General features: G+C 38.6%; 1 protein-coding gene across 2 annotated transcripts in view; it reads right to left on the reverse strand.

Moving 5' to 3' along the window:
- JPH1 (junctophilin 1) overlaps positions 1-24023 on the reverse strand; it is an 86524-nt gene that overhangs the window by 16397 nt on the left and 46104 nt on the right. For both annotated transcript variants that reach the window (XM_077167027.1, XM_077167026.1), the window contains exon 3: positions 9123-9241. In XM_077167027.1, the coding sequence (XP_077023142.1) occupies positions 9123-9241 (119 nt within the window). The remainder of the gene's footprint in view (positions 1-9122; positions 9242-24023) is intronic.

A 24023-nucleotide genomic window follows, 5' to 3' on the forward strand; every position in this document is an offset into this window, starting at 1 on the left:
GATATATATTTCTAATATATATTTAGATGAATATTTCAGTGCCGTTAATTGCATTCATAATGTCATGCTACCATCATACTACATTTTAATGCTTAACTCCCCATTCCCCATTCTCATCCCGCCTCCGGTAACCTACGTGCTAGATTCTGACACTCTGAATTTGTTATTCTCATTGTTTCAAATCAGTGAGATCATATAATATTTGTCCTTTCGTGGCTGGCTTACTTTATGCAACATGATGTCATCAAGGTTCATCTGTGTTGTCATATGTATCAGGACTTCATTCCTTTTAATGACTGACTAATATTCCATTGTTCTGTATATATCATATTTTGTTTATCCATTCATCGGTTGATGGACACATGGGCTGTTTCCATCTTTTGGCAATCATGAATAATGCTGCTAAAAACATTGGTGTGAGAACAGTCCCTGCTTTCAGTTCTTTTGAGTATATACTTAGTAGGAGCGAGATTGTCAGGTCGTATGGTAATTCTATACTTAGTTTCCTGAGGAACTGCCAAACTGTCTTCCATGGAAGCTGCACCATTTTACATACCCACTAACAATGAATAAGTGTTCCTATTTCTCCACATCCCCTCCAACACTTGTAATTTTTTGTTTCTTATTAGTAACCATTCTAGCGGGTATGAAATTGTGTCTCATTCTGGTTTTAACTTGCATCTCCCTAATAGCTAATGATGTTGATCATCTTTTTCATGTGCTTTTTTTTGGTTCATCGTATATTCTCTTTGGAGAATGTCTGTTCAAGTCTTTTGCAAATATTTAAAAAACATGTTTTATTGTGAAATATAACATATATATAAACACATATATATATATTAAAGTAATAAATTTCAAAGTACATTTTAACAAGCAGTTTTAGAACAAATTTCAAAGTATGGTATGGGTTACAGTTCCACCATTTCAGATTTTTCCTCCTAAGTGGTCTAAGACACTGGAGACTAAATAGAAATATTTATATAAAGGTTCAGTAATCATACTCATTTGTTAAATCCTATCTTCTCTGATACAACTACTTCCCCCTTTTTGGGGGGCACAAACCTATTTATTCATATTATTAAAACTGCAATAATAGAAATGAAAACTATTTCAATGAAAAGGCAAGAATGAGACCATTATATATAACTAAATATGGTTGAAATATAAATACTATGTATTTCCTGATTAGTATCAAGTAAATATCTAAACTATCTATTTGGAATTCTGAGAGAAAAAGTCAGAGCAGGCATTCCCCAAAGATCCCCATAGAATGGGAACAGGATAAAAGGAGGAGGAGGAGGTATAACAGAGAAAATAGCTGCTGAATCACTATTTTAACATTCCTTGTAGCCTCCAGTGTTTAGAAGAAGCTAGAAGAAAAAGCCTGAGATGATGGAAAAGCAGCCCGTGACAAATTCTGTGATCTGTTCTGGAACTTCTTGTTGAAGTGTGCTTTGAAAATTAATGCTTTTTTCTTACTTTGCTTTCTATATTATATTCTACAGTTTAAAGACGTTAAAATAATAAAGGCAAAGTAGACTAAGGGTGCAGACATAAATGGATCAAAAGAACTCTCAGCCACTGATTCCTTATTTTTTCAAATTTTTTTATTCCCATTTTGGTCAGGTAGGCATTGTCAATCCCATGATGCCAGGAACAGACTCATCCTTGAGAGCCATGTCCCATCTTGCCAGGGAGACTTAGATCGCTAGACATCATGTCCCAGTGGAGGGTATTGATTTTACTTGCAGAGTTGGGCTTAGAGAGAGAGAGAGGCCACATCTGAGACACAAAAGAGGTTCTCTGGAAGTAACTCTCAGACATTATTATAGGTAGGTTTAGCTTCTCCATTACAGATAAAAGTTTCCTAAGAGCAAACCTCAAGATCAAGGGCATGGCCTATTAACTTGAGAGTTTCTAACGTTTGAGAAAGTATCAGGGATTTCCCAGATGGGCAAGTTTAATAGTTCTATAGTTTTTCTCCAGTTCCTCAAGGGACTTTGCCAATACTTTTTAATTATCTACCCAACATACTCTGGAATGTATCCAGGTACTACATTAAGCTATAATTGTAAGACCTAGTTCCCAATTCTAGGCTCCATGTGTTTAGGTTGTTTAACTGAACTGGCCAGATAGGGTAAGTTAGACTGTGTGCTACAGAAAATTAAGGTTCTGAACAAAATAAGCTCTCTTCCTTTGGTCTCATATAGTAGGTGAATTTCTGAAATACAGAAAATACTTTCCTTTACCCTGTTTTCTGATTTACCTTAGTCTGAATCAGACTGGCTTCATTCTTATCTCTAATTGAAGCCTGATCTCTTTTTTTTGGCTTCTTTAACAGTTACTGTACGTAGCAATGCTGACTTTCAGAGCTTCAGAACTACAACTCTGAGTCTTAGGTGTCACACTGGTACCCTAAGTTCCAGGAAAATACCAGGTTATGCACATATAGCATAGCATCTCACAGAATTTAGAAATAACACAAATCTCAGGAATAAATGCGACTGCTATAAAAGCTTAGAATCTAGGCCCCAATTTTCTTATACGCAGTTTCTAAAAGAGACCGCAGAATATTTGTCCTTTTGTTTCTGGCTTATTTTGCACAACATAATATCTGCATGGTTGATTCACCTCATTGCATGTCTCATGCCATCATTCCTTTCTGTAGCTGCACAATATTCCAACCTATGTATATACCACAGTTTGCCCTTCTGCTTCTCAGTGAACGTACTCTTCTGTCACCTCCATCCACTGGGTATATGAATAATGTCCAAAGTAAGCATCAGTGTGCAAATGTCTATTCAAGTCTCTGCTTTCAGTTCTTTCGCGTATATTCCCAGTAATGGGATTACCTAATCATATGGAAACTCTGTATTTTGCCTCCTGTGAATCCACTACATTGTCCTCTGGAGGGGTTACCCCATTCTGCTACTCTACTGACACTTGAATCTTTCTGTTCATTTATTTTAAATTTTCAGACTTTGTTGAGATATATTCATATAGCCCATATTCTATCCAAAGTAAGCAATCAATATTTCAGAATATTCTCAATCAGTTGTACAATCATCACTCAATTTCAGACAATTTTCATTGCAAAGAGAAAAATAACAAATAGACATACCCACACCAAAGAGAAAATACAAAATTCCCCTTAACTCTTGTCTCTTCCACTCCACAATTATTTACTCCTAATATTGTGGTACTAGTGATGTATTCCTGTTAAATAAAGACCATAATTTTGCCCATTTTTAAACTGGGTTGTTTGACTTTTTGTTAAAGGATTTCTTTATATAATCTGGATATTAATCCTTTATCAGATATGCGGTTTCCAAATATTTTCTCCCATCGAGTTGGTTGTCATTTTGCTTTCAAGATAAAGTCCTTTGAGGAACAAAAGTTTTTAATTTTGATGAGGTCCGATTTATCTATTTTTTCTTTGTTGCTTGTGCTTTGAGTGTAAAAATCTAAGAAACCATTGCCTAACTCAAGATCTTAAAGATGCTTCCCTATGTTTTCTTCTATGGGTTTGACAGTTCTAGCTTCTGTTGAGGTCTTTGATCCATTTTGAGTTGAATTTTGTAAATGGTGTTAAGGTAAGGGTCTTTCTTTTTTATGCAAATGGAGATACAGTTTTCCTAGTTCCACTTGTTGAAGAAACTATTCTTTCCCAATTGAATGGTCTTTGCCGCTTTGTCAAAAATCAGTTGGCTATAAATGTGAGGGCTGAATTTCTCAGCTCTCAATTCTATTCCACTGCTCTATATGTTACCCTTGTGCCAATACCATGCTGTTTTGATTACAGTGACTTTGTAATAAGTTTTAAGATCAGGAACTATGAGTCTTCCAACTTCACACTTCTTTTTCAAGATGGCTTTAGCTATTTGGGGCCCCTTACCCTTCCATATAAAACTTATGATTGGTTTTTCTGTTTCTGCAAAAAAGCACCGTTGAAATTTTGATTGGGATTGCATTGAATCTGTAAATTGTTCTGGGGAGTATTAGCATCTTAATGATATTTAGGCTTCCAATCCATGAACACACTATGCCCTTCTATTAAATAGTTTTTAAATGTCCTTTCATTAATGGTTTAACATGCAGAGGACAGACTTTTTTGCTGGACCACTTTCTTTTGGAAGGCATACATTGTGCCTGCTGTTCATTGTGTTGTAGTAATGTGTGCTAGCACTGCAATGTCAGAAACATAAAGTTGATGAGAAGCAGCAGTTCATTAAAAAGATTCATCAGAACACTGCCAGGGAGGAAAAATATGACAAATGCTGATAGTTGTTGCAGTCAGCATTTTCCTCTGCTTTATAGATAGTATCTATGATTCCTAAGATTTTTTTCCTGGGATTCATGTTGGGAAGAATGCAGACAGAGGTCACCTGGTCACTGATAAGCCATATAACATTAAACAATAACAATCGGCACAAGGAACCCACCCACACTGAAATGTTATTGGTTCCTATTGGCAGGAGTGCTCTGAATGGATATGGCAGATGGTAATGGCAGGGTATCCAGCTAGTTCTTCACAGGTGAGCCTGAGTGAGGTGGGAATGGACAGAAGGTGTGCCATGAAGATTCCCAAAAACAAATGTCTACAAAGGCAGTGCCGGTATTAAATGCTTTGTAGCAACAGCAGCAGTCATTAGATAAAAATCAGAAGTTTTCTTTGGAAACTGCCAATCAGTAATAGAGAACCACCAACGGATTGATTATAAAAAAAGATTAAATAATCAGCAGTAGAATCACGTCTATATTTTATATGAGAAGAGTGCTACCTTGCTGTAGGACTTATGGTCACATCTGTAACAATACTACAACTTCCTTGAACACAGACTTAGCATTCTTGTCTGCAGGCCATGGAATGCCCATTTCAGTGCCTGGCACATGGCTGGCACTCAACAACTATTTATGAAACTGAATACACTGGAATGAATAGGTGGTATGAATAACCAGCAAACTCATGAATTATTAATTTTATGTCAACTAATGGATTATCTGATTTCCCTTTTCTAGGAAAAATATATTCAGAATTTTGGCTTGGGAAGGCATGATGTTTAAGTTCTTTTGTCAGCTTGGCCAGGTTATGGTATTCAGTTGCTTGGTCAAGCAAGCACTGGGAGGATATTTTCTGGATTTAAATCATTAGTTAGTTGATTACATCTATGGTTGATTACATCTACAATCAACTGAGGAGATTGCCTTCAACAATGAGAAAAATTCTCATCCAATCAGTTGAAGGCCTTAAAAGGAAAAGTGAAAATTTCAGCAGTCAGAATTTCTACTTTAGCCAGTCAGCTTCTCCTAGGGAATTCACTGAAAACTTTCACTGGAGTTCCCAGTTTATGGTCTGCCCTATGCAATTTGGAGCTAATTCCTATAAACAATCTCACAATATATATATATAACATATATGTAAACATTTATATCTCCTGCGGGTTCTGTTTCTCTAGAGAACCCTAATACAGGTGAGTTTAAAGTTACCTACTTCAGTATACTGCTCTTTTCTTAATCAAATGTATTACATGTTAATGACAGGCATAGCCCACTATGCAATGAAATTATGCTTCGATTTTTAAAGACTTCTAATTCATATCAGTAATGCAAGCTTAGTTAACACTGTCCATAATAACCTATACTAAAGGCTTCAATTTTCTCCTTAAATAATCCATGTGTAGTGTGTGTGTGAGTACATGCATGCTTAAGCACAGGAAAACAAAGCTTGCTGAGGATGTTGTCTAGGGAAGTGGACTGGCTATTTACCAAGAGGGTGCAAGGTAATACATTCACCACATTCCAGGGCAGTGTTTCTCAATCGTTTTAATCCCTGCCTTGTTGCCCCAACCTCCCCTTTTGACAGATTTTTTATCCCCTACTTAATATCACTTGAAATTAAAAACAAAATGAGTATCTCAATTAATAGGGAATTGAAACAATGGGACAAAGAGCCACATGGCTAGTTTCCCACTCCAAGCTCCCCTCCTTCCTTGGTGTTCATTGTCCAAAGTCTTACCTCGACCTTGCTGGCTTAGAAATCCATCCCTTGGCGGACTCATTTCCAAAGCTGACAAGACTGATGTATAATACCAGAAGGCCAATTCATTAGCTTACAATGAGCAATGTAAATGTCACATAGGCCAGGGGACTTGCACTGATACTTCTAGTGCATGCTCTCCCTGTTGGCAGACCTCCCTGACAAACTTAACTAAAGTAAGAAGGTCCCTGGTGAACAAGGAATTGGAGCAAGGTGCCTGAATGGCATCAGCTCTCTAATGGCATCAGGCTGAGCTAGTCTGATGCATCCATTTCCCAAGTCGGGATGATTGCCACTGAAGCCATACGCTGTTGGCTACAGCTCCCTGCCTCCTTCCCCATACTAGAAACAGCCCTGCCAATGTGACCGCAGTATGCCAAGGTTTTGGCTAAGGCTTCTCATCCTCTGGACAGGGTTTGGATGGACAGTGCCAATTTTTGCCTGTGACTTTTTTTTCTATACTTCCTTGACTGACCAATTCTTTTTTTGGATGTTTTAATACATTCAATTAGGTTTCGAGCAAATCTTGCAGTTCCTAAAGTTATTCTATCATTGGAGATCACTTTACATATCTCTGTGCCAATGTATCGTGGGCTCATTTACATATCTCTGTGCCAATGTATCGTGGGCTCATTTTAAAGTTTACTCTCAGAGGGCAATCTCATTTCTAAGTTCTTGTCATCCATACAGATGACAATTTAAATTCCTTATGTATATACCTATTCACATACATGCATTTATATGCTTATTATTTATTAGAACACTTTGATAATAAAGCATACTTTGATAATAGTCATCCCATATGGCTATGTTTTTCCCATTAGTTTTTAACCAAACTATAGATCAATGCACTTTTACACTACAAACATAAGGTTTAACCGAGATGATAAATATCTGAAAATATTGTCAGCTCCTGAAAATAGATAACCTACCATGACAGTGTTCAAAATGTAAGCTATGACAGCATCCTTTCTCCTGGGTTAGCAACTTCTATGCACAATGCCTACAATCCAAAAGCGGAGACATTTCCATCTGAGATATGCAAATTAAATGAACAGACTGACTTACAAAAAGCACTTGAAAGCCCTTTTTAGAAAATGTCTATCTGATATGATCATCCTGAAAATGCAGAGTGGAAAGCATGAGTTATGCTCTCTTGGGAAGATCAATAGTACTCAGTACAGAAAAGGCCTTCTATACAGTTGCTTACAGGAAGTGCTGGCTGTGGGTCAAAGGAGACTTTAGCCATCACCCTTAGCTCTCGTTTTAAATAGACCCCTTGTCATCTCATGCTGCTGTGACATATTCATTACTGACCGAAAACTCGCTTACATGACGCTGTTTTAACTAAGGAAGGGTGGAATTACATTTTCCCACAATATTTTTTTCCTCAAATGCTTTTATACCATAAAAGCCTTTTAAAACCATTTCATTTTGGAAACTGATATGACCTTCTGAATCATTTACTTCTTGGTAACACCTGATAGAAATCTATAGGGACCCCATTCTCCAATGGAATCAACACCAGAACCAAGAAATTACCATCTACAGGCGACAACAGTGAGTTTGTTTTCTTTCAAATGCAGCTCAAACCCAGTGCTGTTTTTTGAAACAGCTTTGTCCCCTAATTGCAGAGCTTCTCCACAAAGGCAGCACAGTCAGGGAGGATGAGAACAACCCCTCCCGGGTAGCTGAACCCTTCCTGCAGCAATTCCACCCAGGATCCAGAAGTTCGCCAATGCATATGAGTGTATGACACATGCTGATTATATATATATACAGATTAAATGATTTAAATTCCACTGAAAGGTTTTTAAAAGATGCATGTATAAGACAACATCCCATTGTCACTGGCTGCTCCTTTTGAACTTGAATGATTACATAAGTCACTCTATGACGACTGTATTTATCACTCGGCAACTGGACTGGGCCCCTCCTCCAACCCTTCTCTTAGAACAACGAAGTCTTCCTAACCCAGTCTTTCCTTGTCTTCTTTCCTCATTTCCTTCTCCTTCCCACGTCCTTTATTATCACCGAATTGCTAGCTTTTATACGAGTCTTTTCTCTTCACATTGACTTACCTTATTTATTTACACACAACAATGTCGTGTGGGTGCCAATATTTACCACCTTCATCTGTATCAAACATAATCCTGGGCACCTGTGGTGTGCAGGGTGCTGGGCTAGGGACGGAGGACTCTAGGAATCTCGATTTGATAAAAACCAATATGGAAAAATTTTTTACCAAGAAGATATAAAATTTGGCATTTAGATATTTAGAAGATTTGTTGTGTGGTCTTGTCACCCGGAAACCTGTTGATATCTCAAACAATCCCTAGGGAGATACTGTTTATAACAATGGAGAAATATACCTAAAAAAGTGACCACTGTCATTCTGAAATACAATACAAAAACAGAAAGTGATGGAAACAGTCTACTATGAAACCACTAGGAAGTGAAGCCAATATTTAAATCTACTGCAAATAAGTGTTTAATGCTAACTGAGAGGTAGATGACGAAGATGGATTCTTTGTTGTTTTGAGGTTGTCGCTTTAATTTCCTCTTATCTGTGCAGCGGTTGTTCAGTGCTATTTTGCTCTATCTCCTAAGCATACTCCTTTGAGCTTTAATCTGGTGCATTAAAAATAAGAGTCACAATCTTTACTTGCTTTCTTTTCTCATATTGCTAACGTAATCATCACAGGTGCCTCTGAACTTGGGCATTTCTTACAGCATCACAATTGCCACTAACACAATTTCTAAGAATCAGATACTTCTTTTGATTCTCATCTTGTTTACTGCCATCCGCTCAAAGTCTAGTGGTCATATGTTGCTAGCGGGGCGGAGTGGGGGAAGGAGAGAGGTTGGCAAATGGCCCACATCTCTAGTGCTAATACTCTGTCTTCCGACGGTATGTTACCGTAATTGTTGTTATGCCCTTCCCCTTCATTTGCAGACTTGCTGGGATTCAAGATGCACAGGCCTTTCGGTTTAACAAAGAGCAACAGACTAGAAAAATAAATTGACAAAAGAGAACCAAAGGTCCCGGCTTTAGCAACTCACTCTCCCCAGAGGAGAACTTTACCTGGTTGGTAGAAATCAGGCGACAGCTCCCTGGCTACAGCCCTGGCAATGTCGCACTCCTGGCGGGCGGCCAGTGCGGCTTGGTCAGCGGCGTCAGCTTTAGCTCTCGCGTGTGCAGTCCTACACAGAGCACAGAAGGGCGAGTCAGCAAAGGCAGTGCCGATGAATTAACCATGAACAAGCTAAGCGTCTACAGTCACGGAAAAGAAAAGTTAAGTAGGATCGTGGCCCCACATCTGCAGGAGCAAGTTTCAGAGTTATATGGCTGTGAGCTTTTGATGGAAATAGCATAGAAGAAACTACCTATAAATTTCTTCAGTCCTTTCAAAACAAACGAAAGTGTGAACAAGGTCTGTGTGGCCTTATGCCACTATAACTTTCAAGGCTTTCTGGGTCAAACCCCCAGTTGATTCTGGGTGGCATCTGCCCCCAAGTCCCCCAAATTATGGGTAGCAGAATTAAAGCATATGAGAGTTAATATAGTATCCATGGATTGCATTCCTATATGGTAGAATCAATGTAAGAATGTAATTAAGGGTCTGCCCAGTGGTGGGCTGGTAAAAAGAAAAGCAAAACCAAATCCTGATTTGATTACCATGGTGGAGAAAGTCCTGCCAGGGCCAATCTCAAACTACTATCCTGATGTTCGTGATGTGGAATCGGGAAGAGATGTGCACAGTTGGCTGTCACCAGCATGCAGGTACAGGCTCAAGCACTCCACTGTTCTGCCATGAAAACGGTCTCAAGAGGGTTACCAAGGAGTTCATTTAACTGATCTCTGTCCGTATTTCTCACGTGAAACCGAAAGGAGACAGGGAGGCAGAACTGGAGGAGGAGGAAATGGATCTCTTTTGGTCTTCCATCCCACTCCCTGAATCCTCTCACCTTTCTAGAGGATTAGGGAGAGAACAGTAGGAAAAGATTGAGGCTCCTTATGACAAGCCAAGGAACTGGTGTCTAGCCAGCCCAAGGAGAGAGGTTTATAGGGCAAGAGAGAGAGAGAGTTTGGGGTCAGACAGGGGATGACACAGTCTGACTAGTGTTCAGATGCTGATCATGGATGCCTTTTTTTTTAAAAAATAATTTTGTAAATTCTCTATGATATTTTTATTAGCACTACAAATAACTCATAGTAAAAGCTTAATACAAGTCTAAAAGAGGTGTCTGCACTTATTTCAGAGACAGCAGGAGGCAGGAGAAGTTGTGAAATAGCTTTGTGGCCTAGTTTGTGTTAGGGTAGAAAACACAGGAAACAGCTAGAAGAGGCGGTGAATGGAATTCCAGGGACTGCAGGAAGAACAAAGGGGCGCAGGGGTCTGCAAGGGGACCCCAGACCATGGGGCTAGCTGGTGGGAGGCCCCATTTGCAAACTCCTTTCTCCATCCACCTCTACTCATGGGGCTCTGTTTCACCCTATTTAGGACTTGGCTGAGCCTGAAGGCTTGATATACTAGAATATAATCTTCATAAAGGTGGGGGTTTTAGTTTTTGATCCTCTGCTATATTTCCAATGCATAGAATACTGCCTGGCATATGGTATTTATTGAGGGCCCACTCATGATTATTCATAAGGACTGATGTTTCCTTAGGAATGGCTGGGTAGTGACTTAAAAATAAATGGAACAACTTTTAATCATCAAAATAGTTGCTTCGGAGTCCTTCAGTATGCGCCAGATGATTCTGGTCTATGGGATCTCAACATAGAAAGAACTGCTTAGGTATGAAAGGTGAAATGGAAATGAAATCAATAGGGTAAGAAGATATTCCTGAGATACACACCATAGTGGCCCATATAAGGGTGGCACCATTTGTTAACAGACGATGTTTTAGATTTGTGTGCTGGGCGTGAGCATCAATGGACACACTCTATAATGTTCCTTCAGTTTCTCAGAATCTAAACTCCTTTTTCAGAATTATTTTCCATTTTGTCTTCTACTTTTAGCTGGAGCCTAATTATGTCTACAAAATCTCATCCAATACCAACTCCAAAATAGCACAAAATCTCACAATTAATGAAGTTGTTGCCTTATCATCTGGTAGCCCTTCTATGATAAATTCACAAAACTCAGGTACAAACTATTTATTCTGACACAATCACACTGCCACCATACAGTCAAACAAAATGGTAGTATCATCCCACCTCTTTTTACATGTGAAATGGGAAAAGGAGGCCAAATACAGCTCAACCTTTCTGCAAATTCATTTTAGAAGCATGTTATCAATGAAGCTTCACCTGTGATTTTGCACTTAACCCTTTACTTTTTCACTTCTTTTCCTGCTTCAGCGCACAGCTGGCAAGAGGAGTTAAAATCAAATTCAAAACTGAAACCAGAGGTCTGCTTCAGAGCTTTTGGTAGCCTGGCACCTGACAACAAGAAGAAGAAGAGAAAAGGAATTCATACTAAATCTGCTTTACCACCAGCTTTGGGTGGTCAGGCCACTGGCATGCCTAGGTTTTGCCCAGAAAATACCTGTGCTTGACTGTGGCCCATGTTAACGAATTCATGTATTCAAATCCCAGGCTCAGTTTAAAGCCACATGCGACCCCTTTAATCCGACAGCTACTAAGACATGGCATTGTTGGTGGGTTGGGGCAGTGGGAATGGGTCAGGCTGGTGAGACTGGGAGGATCACGTGAAATCCAGCAATACTTCCTGAAAACCACCAGAGGAGGCCCTACTGTGGCGGCTGCTCACATGGACAACACACACACACACACACACACACACACACACACACACACACACAAAGGAAGCACGTGCACCCAAGAGGCATTTCATTTATTCAAAAGACTTCTAAAATTCACAACTCTTCAGCCCCTCACAGATCGTCAAAATGCCATAACCGCATATAGTTTCTTCCATAAAATGCAATCAAAAGCAAGTGAAAAACCAACTTCTTTCAGTTTGGCATCAGCTGTTGACCTTCTTTTAGAGCCATATGTCTATATATATTTTTTTGCATGGGCAGGCACCAGGAATCGAACCCGGGTCTCCGGCATGGCAGGCAAGAACTCTGCCTGCTGAGCCATCGTGGCCTGCCCTAGAGCCGTATTTTTACAAATAAACCAAAGCTTTTGTTTGTTGAGTTACTCTTTACAGGTGAAGGCATCAAAACAAGACTGAGGGTGGACAACTAGAATTCCTGCCTGCCATGCAGGAGACCTGGCCCATGCACCCCACCCCACCCCACCCCCAGAAAAAAAATGCAGATACAGACAGGCTGGGCAACTGGCTAAGAAGCTCACACAGCACCTTAAAAACTCTCTGGACATAAGCCCTGGAAAGGTCAGTTGTACAGTTGAGCCTGCAAATGTGGTATTTCTGAATGCTGGGCATTGCCTGTATTTAAGAACTTAATTACAAACCATTTTACCAACCAGGAATTTGATGAGTATTTTACTTTTTTTTATTGACTAAAAATCATATTTCATGAGCTGTCAGATCACCTTACACTGAACAAAATAATCTGGCTTTTCCCCAGCTTTAAGCGTAATGATGTTTTTTTTTTTTCCTTTCGTAATAAGATTTTTAAATGAACATATTCAACAATACAAGATAAAACCGTATATAACATTTATGTTTTGTTATTTCTACTTTTTATACATTCTCTTCCTGATAATAAACTGCTTCAAAAAATATCATGCTGATTTTGGAAGTCTTTTAAGATTTGTGATAACACATCATATCCAAGCTAGTTTACCAATCTAACTTTAAATGTGATGGCAGAAGATGGACTCTAATTGGCTCAGGGGCTGTAGATGTGATTTGCTTGCATGTTCCAGTATTTAAGGAAAACTGATTATTGGCAAAGTTTATAAATAAGAGCAATTTCACACGAAAACCCAACCTCAGTTGATGGCACGGTTCTTCCAGGTGATCCAGCCATACATGTTTGAGTCAGCCTTGGCACCTCCCCTTCTCTCACTCTCCACATCCCTCTGCCAGTAAACCGAGTTGGTACCACTGCCAGGATAAACCTAAATCCAACCATGGCTCGTGCCCAACTCCGCTCTTGCCCTGCAGGAGCCACGGTCATTCCTTATCAGGGTCATGGAAATGGAGAACTGAGCTCCCTGCCTTTGTCCTCGCAGTCCTTTACTCGTCTCCCTTCAGGTTTTCCTGAAGATGCCTGACAACTGGGTAAGGTATCACATGCGAGAAAATGCAGACAATACGACCTGGAAGCCTTTCTTTTGGTTTGTGACGTTATTTCTTTATGAGAGACCTAGATTGGAGAAAACCGGCATCATGTACTTACACATGGAATACACTGGGGATGGGCTACAACAGGCAGGCTCCACTGATTCCAGTTAAAACTAGAGGCATAAGTTCTAAGTTACCCGCACCGAGTGAGAAACTGGACTTTCAATCTTGATTTGGTTCTCTGGTAAGAGTGACCCAGCAAGACTCAGTATCTACTCCTCCTGCTTAGGGGTCACTGAGGCTTTAGGTGGCTGTTCCAACTTCTATCTTTAGTTTTTACCCAATCATTAGCTGATGTAGCTGATAAAGATTTTACTCTGGAGTGGACAACGATTCTGCTAAAGCTTTATCCTCAGTAGATTTGGCTTGGGAAGACTACTCATAGACCCTCATCTTCACTATCCTTACTACTTACTGAATGCTCACTTCCCTTTTTTTAAAAGATAGGTCCTTGAATAGGAACTTTTTGAGACAGAATTCTTTGGTCCTGGTTTAAACAAATTACATCATCAGCGAATAGTTGTTCCTTTTTCCAAGATGGTATATGTCTTCCTTGCCTAGCAAGTTATGAAGTTATTTAGGCATAGAATATAGACTATAGGGCATGATATGATATCCCTATTAGAGTTTAGTATTTGATAGTTCAGAGCCCAAACCCTTGCAGAGGTATTACGAGTGAGGCAGCACGGTGAAGCCATAAAGTGATGCCACAGATGATTCTTGTCAATGAAATGAAAAGTTAAACCACACTCCATTGCTATCACACAAATGCTTCACAGACTCATAATTAATATTGTACCCTTGTCACTTTTTATGTTTTTTTTAATAAATAGAAGATAGGAGGAACCAAGATTGAAGTGAATAATGTTTACATATCTTCTGTAAAATGCTGTCCATTATGCTATCAATGTCATGTTTATAAAGATCTAGGTGATAAATTACCCTTAGCTTTAGTACCAGGAAAAAAAGTTGGTCTCTGTTGATAAACTGGTGAACTTCCTTGTATCATATGAGAACTATGTAATCTAATGCTTGTCTTTTTGTTAAGACAATAAGGATACTTGGAATAAAATTATCCTCAGCCTGTGCATATAGTGATTGTCTCTAACTACACTGCTTTGACTGTATCCTCAATGTCAACAACACTATTATGTATGTGACTCATCAAAATGCCCTGCAAATCCTGTTTTGGAAAATGGCAAGATATTAAAGGGGGAAAAAGCAAAACAGCAAAAACAAAATATTATTCCTGGATCAATAAAGTCTTTTTATATGATTTTCTCCCCTGAAATCTAGCCCTTCACAGAGTATTAATACTCAGTGTGCATACACAATACCTTGAAGATAGTAGAGCTTAAGTTCAACTTCTTTTATATTTTCTATATTCAGAACATCTTCAGGCTTGGAAAATAAATCCTCATTCTTAAATACTTTACGGACTTTATCCTGTAACATTTGACCATAAATTTAATTAATAAGCTTAAAGTCTATATTCTCTGAATATACCAGCCAGATCAAAACCACATTTCTAATTCTCAGCTGGAATATGCCAAATAATAATCTACCTTCTACTTTTTTTCTAGGTTTTGTAAAATTTATAAATTTATTACACATAATAAATGTGTAAATTGTAATAAATATATAGGAAACGGTGTTTATTAAATCTGATGTAAAAAAAGGGGGCATTTTATTCTTGGGGTAGTTTTTTTTTAACAGAAAGTAAACTTTTTTCTAAAAAAATTTTTTATTGAAAAAATCTTCACACACATACTTTCTACACATGGTGCACAACCAATTGGGATAGTTTTTTGATAAATGCTTTTTTAATTTAATGTGGGTTATTCTAAAGTTCAAAATCACTACTATTAGATAAGATTAAAAACTTCTCATGAAAACATAATTACCTGAATTATAAGCATTTACAGAACATCTTATGTGCCCAGAAGAAGTGAGGAGAAAAGCCCAAAGGCTGGGCTTTTAGATGGAGAAGTTGTTGTACTAATCCTGGTCATGACATGCTAGGGGTCTACTATGGGTCATGGCAGTCAAGAAAAGGGACACCTGAAAAGGGATACCTGATGACATGTTAAAGGAAGAAGTCTTGGAATTTTGAAAACGAGAGCGGGCTCCAGGTCTGCTTTGCCAGCTCTTAAGATGAAACCTGGCATAGCCTCACTTGAGGCTGTACTCAACAAATGAGTGGAATGGAATAATGGATAAAGAGGAGAGAAAAATGAAAGAGAGCCCTGAGATTTCCAGCTTGGTGTCCAGATGAATGGCCTTAATTTGATAGAAGCTGTACAGGTGGGACAGGGAGACGATGGGAAGATGACATACAAATAGTTGAGCAGAATTCTACATGACACAGTATTTATAGCTGGGAATACAGGGCTGCAAAGCAAATTAAAAGTCAGGACTGGAAACACAAACTGTGGACATGATGATCACAGAAGATGAATTCAGGAAAAGTTGAAGAACCCATCAAAGAAGTCAATCAAAAAAGCAAAGAACCAAGAACCAAAATAAAAGAGTTCAAGGGACCCAGTGAAGGAGACAGCAAAGCAGAGAGGCAGGAACATATGGGTAAAAGATGAACTTCCCATAATCGAAAAATTTAAAGTTCTTGGGTAAATCCTGTGCTCCTGTGAAGAGTTAAGCAGGTCTTATCCTAGGTTGTTCTCTGGGGCAGCTGCACATAAATCAGCCTGACTGGCTGATTTATGTGCAGTCCCAAACAAGTGGAGTTAGAATCTGAGGGAAGGATGATCTGTCAATCCTGTCACGTGCTGGACAAAGACGTGATGGCTGAGAAGGCTGCCGTATTTGGTAAGAACCTTTGAGAGGGTAGTGCACGGCAGAAGTCAGATTTTACGGAGGTGCTGAGGAAATGGGCAGAGGAAGTACAGGAAGCACATGTGTGCCTCATGCTGCAGACTTCTGACCCTACAAGGGAAGGAGAAGATCTGGACAGTAGCCAGAAAGATTAGCTAGATCAAGTGAAAAGACATTTTACTTGTATTTTGAGAAAGAAATAGCTGATTACATTCTGAAGGTGGAGAGAAAGATGCTCAGAGAATAGGAAAAGATGAAAAAATTTTGAGAAGTCAGTAACTGTTCGAGTCAGGTCCTGGATGAGATGAAAGGAAAAATAGCTAGAGTGCACAGCAAGAAATGAAGAAAAAATAAATAAGAACAACAATGGATTCATGCAAGGTTTTTAAGTTATCCGAAGGACCTCAGCTTGCAGGCTGAGAGTGCTGTGTGCTTTGGAACCTGACAGATCTAGGTTCAAACCCCAGATGGCATATTGCTTATTGTCTGTCATTTTAGCCTTGATTTCCTCAGAAGTAAAAGGCTGACAATAGTACTTTACAGAGTTGCTCTGGGAACAGAACTGATTTATACAAAGGAAACAGAATTAACTTAGAGATGGTATTTAATAGATAAATGGCCATTATAGTTCTGCTGAAATGAAGGGCTGGTAGGAAGAATATGGGGGCTTAAAAGAGAGCAGGAAAAGATGTGGAATCAGTACTGTACAAAAATTATAAGAAATTGAAGAAAGGAACATTAGAATTGCTGAATGAGTGAGAAAGGCCCAACTTCAGATCTACATGATTCTGCATCTTTCTCTAGCAATGTTCTCTTTTCTGGAAGAATCAGGGAACAGAGAGGTAGCCCTGATGCAGGGTTAGAAGTCTGGAGCAAGGGAAAGGGGGAACCATTGCAGGAAGGGTATACACCCAACAGTCAGATGAAATAGAAGGGGTTAAATTAGGATCAAATGAAAAAATGAGAGGCATTTCAAAATTCTTAAGTCATACACAAGTAGATTGTTATAGTTGTAGGTGCTTATTGACTGATACAAACCCTCAGCCTTTCCTATTGTAAATTTTTAGCTCCTCCCTTATGTGGTTTACAAGTCAATATGAAAGGGTGTATTTTTAGTTCAAATTATTGGTCAGCAGGCATTGGTAACAAAAAGTGGGAAAAATTATTTAAAAATGGATACATATTCTATAAAATCAAACTAAATATAATCACTATATATTCTTTTTTATTTAGCATTGTAGTAGAAACATCTCGATGTGCTTGGATAAGAACTTTGCAACCTACAGATGCAAAGAGTTCTGAGCAAGGAGGATTATCATGGTTATGTTGTTTTTATTTCCACAACAATGCTGTTAGGCTTCTTGTCCTTTACCAATAGTCCATTATGGGCACAAATTAAACAAAGTATGACTGACTAAGAATGAGACCACGTAATGATCAAAACACATAATGGCAACTAACATTGTTCAGCTGAATGATAAACTGAGTGACTGGAAAATAAACTAACTGAATCTCCACTTACTGCTGCAAAAAGCCCCATTAATGCACATGCTGTGTGCCTGAACTATTTCATTTTATAAATATTTATACACTTTTTTAAAATTAAGCATACACTATTCTCTCCCTAAAAATGACATGCACGCTTTAGAACTCTTCCTTGAATTCTTAGTTGAAAAACACTCCCTTAGGTAAACAAAATATCCATTTCTATCTTACATTACCTGAAATGGCTCTCTAAAAAATCCCAAATGTACCAGTTTACCTTCATTACTTGTTCTGTCTGGACATGTCTAAATAGTAAACAATTAAGGGATCTATTCCTGTATTGGGCCTTTGATGCTGAATGTATGAGCACAAACTTGCTTGGGACCCAACAGGTTACTCAAAACTATTCTGCTTTTTAAGCTGTATTATCTTCACTGCACAGGCTTTAAAGTGACAGAATTTACCAGAGGACTGCTTTGTAAGGAATGCCAAAGGGAAAGGACTATAGCTATTCTCTCAGTAGACTTGTTCTATTCACTCTGCTTTTCCTTATAGGAATTATAATTCTGTTATTCCATTTATCTCACCTCTGCTCTGTGACAAGGAATCATCCAGTAGTTCAACTAAGAAGTCCTTGACTATTTTTACTTTAAATCTTCAGTCTATTGCTACAACAGATTTTGGAGACAACAATACAATGAGAATAAAGGATTTGCTTGGATTTATGTTAACCTCCTGGTTTCGAGGAAGTCACTCGAAAATTTTTGCTTTACAAAAACATTTAAAAACATTATTAGAACTGGAAGGGCCTTTGAGAGTCCACATGGTTTCTCCTTTGTGGCCAGGCAATTACTCTCCCTTCTGTGCGGATCTGAGTCTCAGAGAGGCTAAGGAACATACTCAAAATCACACAGCTTTTCAGTGGGATGAATATGGTGGGACTTAGTCCTCCCAACCATCAGGGCAGAGGCTGGTGACGATGGTGTCAAAAGAGATTTTTTTTCACTGTCTTCTAGATTTTGTTTTAGGAAATCTTCTATTTATTTATTTCATCTTCAAAGCTATATTTTTTCCTGCTATAGAAATTCATTCACATTCATTATTTTACCTCCTTAAATTTGTACTTTCTCTATACTTTGAATCTGTTGTCCTATTTCTCTATGCAATTCTTTAATTTTAATAGATTTACAACTTCTACTGAAAAATGCAAATTTTGAGCTTTCTTCTCTTACATATTTTTTAAACCAGTTTTGGTTCACTTTCAAATGAAATAACACAGCTTAGAAAACATCTTACTGAAGAATACAGGAAAAATCTGACTTTTATCAAGGGTGTTCTTTAGCAGGAACATTTCTAAGTGGTGTTAAAAATACTATAGATCCATTGAACTCATAGTTGCCTTCCAAAACCATCAAATCAGTAATTAACACCTCCAAGTTTATAAAGAAACAGAAGACCATCAGGTTCTTCTTGAATTCTTAAAAAGAAGCAGTCTTCCTCACAAGGGGCTCAAAAAACATCTGTTGTGATTTTACCTGTTTTCAGTACTTGTTATATTATAAACTGAGGATAGAAACTGCTCATCCACCCCATACACAACAGATAAAATGACATAACAACTTACTCAAGCACAACAAGAAAAATGGAGATAGAAACAAATTTATAAATGAGGGTTACTGGTTTTCTGTTTAGTACTTTTAAATAAAATGATACAGTCATACAATTTTGGGAGAGCTGATGCTCCCTCAAAACTGAAGATGAATGCATGCACAGAGAGTAAAAACATACTTCTACTTTACTAGAGCTGGTGGCAGAGCTGCAAGACAGGATTCAAATAAAGTAAGTGAAAGAATCATGTTAAACTCTGGCTGAAACAATGAAAGTTTTCCCTTCTTGATAGAGTTTTAGTGATCTGCTTGAATACTTTCATCTTTACGGTGCTTATAATATTTGGAATATTCTTGGCCAGGAGCTTACTCTCTGTTTAACCTTCACTTATCTCTGTGGTGGTTGATTAATTCTGCGACTAGATGTCACAGCTGCCAGTGGGCCTGAGGGAGGCTTGTTGCCACGGCCAGCCTTTCTGTGCCCCACCCCTAGTGACAGATGCAGTAACCTGAAGGGACCTAGTCCTTACCAATAAGAGAGGCAGAACAAGTCCAAAGAATCTTAGTAAGAATTCCAGGCAGAGGAGGAATGCTGCACATCCCAAGACAAAGGGGGAAATGGAGGATGTGATTTCCACTGAGTTAAGGATTTCCCTTGAGGGCCAAGAATTCGGAAGCTACTGATTGTCATAAACTATGAGAAAGCTGATGCAATTCTAGAGGGGCAGGAAGAGTTACCTGCTGACCCCCAAAGCCTGCCCTGCTCAAGGCTGAGAGCTGCATGGTGTTAACAAGGTTCAGGGCTGGCCTTACCTGCTCCTTCACCAGTATCTGACTGCCACTCCAGCAGTCGGCAGGTTTGCCCTAGAACACTGGCCTATAATCTACAAATGAGACTTCCTGAAGGTGCAAGTTTTCACCAGTGGTAGGATCACCAGAAATAATAGTTCTTCCTTCCTTTTCAAAACAATCACGCTACTCTAACTGAAATGACAACAGAACTGGCGGCAAAAGGATATGCCCTTGCCTGACTGGCTGACCCTGCCCCACCTGAAGCAAAGAGTGTGAAAATCCCCATGCACTTAAGGCCGAGTACCTGTGGCCTGAGAGGCTCTCTAGGATTCTGGTGCAAATCTGTAAAATATAATTATAATGTTGGATTTAAACACAGCAATGCTGCAAAAGATATGACTCAGGTTGAGCCTTCACATTTTACTCTTCGTTCTGGCAGGAAAGAAATGGGGGAGCATTTCATATGGAAGCCCCTTGGGTTGACCAGTTACCCTGAAAAGGTGAGGGACACCAATGTCAGGTTTATCAGAGCCAATCACGGTGGCCAGAAGCAGCTCAGACTGAAGGTCTTTAGGAACATGTGTGACTCCCACCACCCTAGTGAACAGGACTTCTTCCAGGAAGGAACGGGAACCTCCTAGTAAATGACATTTAGTTCACAGAGAAAGAAAGGCAGTTAAAAAGCTTCTTTCCAACCAAGCCAAGGAACAGGAGCCAGCACAGCTAAGCTCGGTATCGGAGAGTTGCTTGCTGCTTGCTCTGCTCTCCTCAGGGCTCTGACTGCTGTCACACAGGTCCCGCTGTTCCTTTCCTTCCTACCGACGCTTCTCCAGGTTTCAGATCATGTCAGAAGTTGTGTACCCTAAAATACTCACCCCTGGCTGATCTCACATGACAAATTTTTCATTGCTGACCAGATCCTCGTTCTAATGTCCAGTATTACAGTTCTTAATTTTTCATGGCCACCTACTATTGTTTTCAACATATTTAACGATTTACCAATGATTAGAAACACTTTTAAAACATTTGCTATTCCAGGCTTACAGGTAGCAAATAAATAGAATTTTTCCTTCTCTACTCACTACTTATTATATATATTGCAAGTCACCTCCCTGCTTCTATTCTTCTGCAATTCTGGTGGCAAAATTCACGCTTTTTTTCCCTTTCAATTTCTTTCTGGTAGATGATCACTGCTAGCAATGGTCAACTGTAAATACGAATTTTCTCTGCAATATTTCTCTGAGATTTAACAGCAACAAGAGCTCAAATGAGTGACCTCTTATGACGAAATGAAATGAAAAAGGTTCTGATGCAGGTCTAAGATAGACAGATGCCTCTGTCATATCCTGAGACACTAAAAATCCCTGCAAGTGACACACTTTAATATGATAAATGGCTTCTTGCAAGTTCCTTGTTAAAATCTTCTTTCCATGGTGCGAGTATAATTTCAGAAACAGTTTGTCTACCTTGGTTCTAAAAGTCTGAAGCTAATTTTTGAAAAAAACATTTTTCATTCTAAATACAATAGAAAGGATTACTATTTAAAAATCTACTTTGAAATTTTAGAACTATTTAAATGCCATAAGAAGATGAATCACTTGTATGCCATTAAAATTTTCTAATGAAGTACTTAAATTGTTTGCTTGGTAGGTTTAATCTGACAGTAAATTTTGTGAGAAGAAAACATAAATATATGTAAATATATAATATGCACACATTTTTCATGTGTACACTCTATTGAAATACACATCTGCATCAACATATGTCAACCACTATTATGAGTGTCTCAAGGCTTGTTTTAATTTGGTGCAAATACTTAACGGTATTTATTATCCCCTCTCTAATAAAATGTTATTTTTGTCGAATCCTAGGGCATATATTATTAGGGTTGGACTCAAGAAAAATATAAAACAAACAAGCTAACAAGCCAAAAATATTGCAGCACTCTGGTAAAGTGTTAAATCAGGGATGCTTATAATTTTTAACTATAATTTCATTATGCATAGTACCAGGCTTCTTTGTCAAATAAGGCTTTATTAAAGAGATATTCTGTAATTTATTCCATGAGCTAAAAATGTTTCCTATGCCTGGAAAACTTCATTGCATCGGTGTCGTCCTTGACTCTTTATTTTTTATATTTCTCTGGTCTTTGACTCTTGATGAGAAATCATTAATCCAGAATTCAGTAACCAGATTTCATTGCTAAAATAATAAGGTTTATTCAGTTTTTGAAATATCCTCGTAAGTTTCAGAGTGCTTTAACTAGCTTCTCTTTTATGCTTGGGGAGTTTATGCGGACTTGAAATTTAAGTTATGAAGTAGGATCATGGGTGTCCTGTCTGCTGTTATTCTAGCCTTTGACATCTATCTCAAAAGCCCATTTTTCCCATCCCTTAGCCATCTGTTGGCAAAGAGCCCCACTCCCTGCCATTTGCCACTTGTTCTGAGCTATTTTAATTCTGGACAGGTTGTGGTAGTAGGCTATATTTAAATTGGTCTACTCGATGAAGAAACACGGCAACTGCACGTGGCACCTTTTCCCTTTTTGACATAATCCAATTGTTCTTTGGCTTTGAATCAAGCTTTATGAGGCTTTGTCTCGCACACACTGGCTTAACTTCCACTTCTGGTTTCCCAGGTTTTTACCACCCATTAAGTGGGGTGCTGGTCGCCTGATGGGAGGGATGAGCCTTGGCAAGCATCTGCAGAGATCAAAAACTTAACAATAAACTGAGAAACATGAATGCTGATTAAAGGAAAAGGAAAGATGCCTCTGGTTTCTGGTTGAGTGCTGAACTTCTTGGAGAATAATTTTTCAAAAACCATTTTCCAGGTATGCATTTTGTAGCATCTAATGCATCTACTGAATGAGCCTTAAGAAAAACCATGTGCACAAAAAAGCTAGCCTTCTCCAGTTTCTCAAGTTTCAGAACTTTTACAAATGGATATCACAAGAAACATGTGGCTCGAGCTGCTCCTCCTGCATGTCCCCTTCCATTGCCATCACTGTATATGCTTAGATGTATAGAACAGAAAGTAAGAACAGGATGTTCTTAGTTGGAGTTATGCTGGTGTCTCAGAGAAGAAAAATAAGTTAGAAGTGCCCCTTGATTACTTCAAGTTAAATAAAATGTAAGAAACACCTTTCTAGAGAGCTGCTGCTGAGATTTTGTAAACTTTCACAGTTCAAAGTTGGCCTAAAGCCGAAATTATCAATCCATCATGACAGAAGCAGATGATGGTTACATTTTAAGGAAATATTTTATAAGTTCTGTGCTTTTGCCTAAAGACCTTACTGTACATCACACTGGCGTTGATATGCTCATTTTGCTGCAGCAGAATAAAAATCCAGGCTGGTTTTATGGTCCTCCTCATGTAGTAGGGCTGGAGGAGCTGAAGTACAGAAACTAGGACTTCTGTCTGCTGGCTTTACTGCTCGGGCTATTGGGATTCACCTGCCGTCAGTCAAGTTTCTACCTGACTTTTTACTGAATAAACTTGATCTTTTGAGTAAACTGGGCTTTTGTTTTCTGGAATAAGCAAGAAAAGCATCTGACCAATGTTATGCTAAAAAAGGATTCATCTACATAGACGAATCGATTAATATGGAACCAAATTAAAACGTTCCTAACAGAAGAGAAGCCATTAGAAGACTAATTTGGTTAGCGTTAGTTAGGGCTACACACTTTCAAACTATCTAAATAGTCACAAAATAAAGATGAAGAAAATGCATCAAGACAGATGGTTGTTTTTTACTAGAGGGTACACAAGTGTTACTGAATATGATTATGTTCTGAGTACCGTGACAACACACTCAAAATAAAACCCATATAACCCTTCATGCTCTCAGCTTTTGGAGAGCTAATTCTATATAAATTTCAACAAACAGGATGTCATCATTCCTGAATGAATTCCCAGGCTCCCAGGTATTAAGTTTAGGTAAGAAAATTATCTAAGGCCTTTCTAGATTTTCTATTTTCT

This window comes from Tamandua tetradactyla, chromosome 6 (assembly GCF_023851605.1).
Source record: "Tamandua tetradactyla isolate mTamTet1 chromosome 6, mTamTet1.pri, whole genome shotgun sequence".
Taxonomy (NCBI): Eukaryota; Metazoa; Chordata; class Mammalia; order Pilosa; family Myrmecophagidae; genus Tamandua; species Tamandua tetradactyla.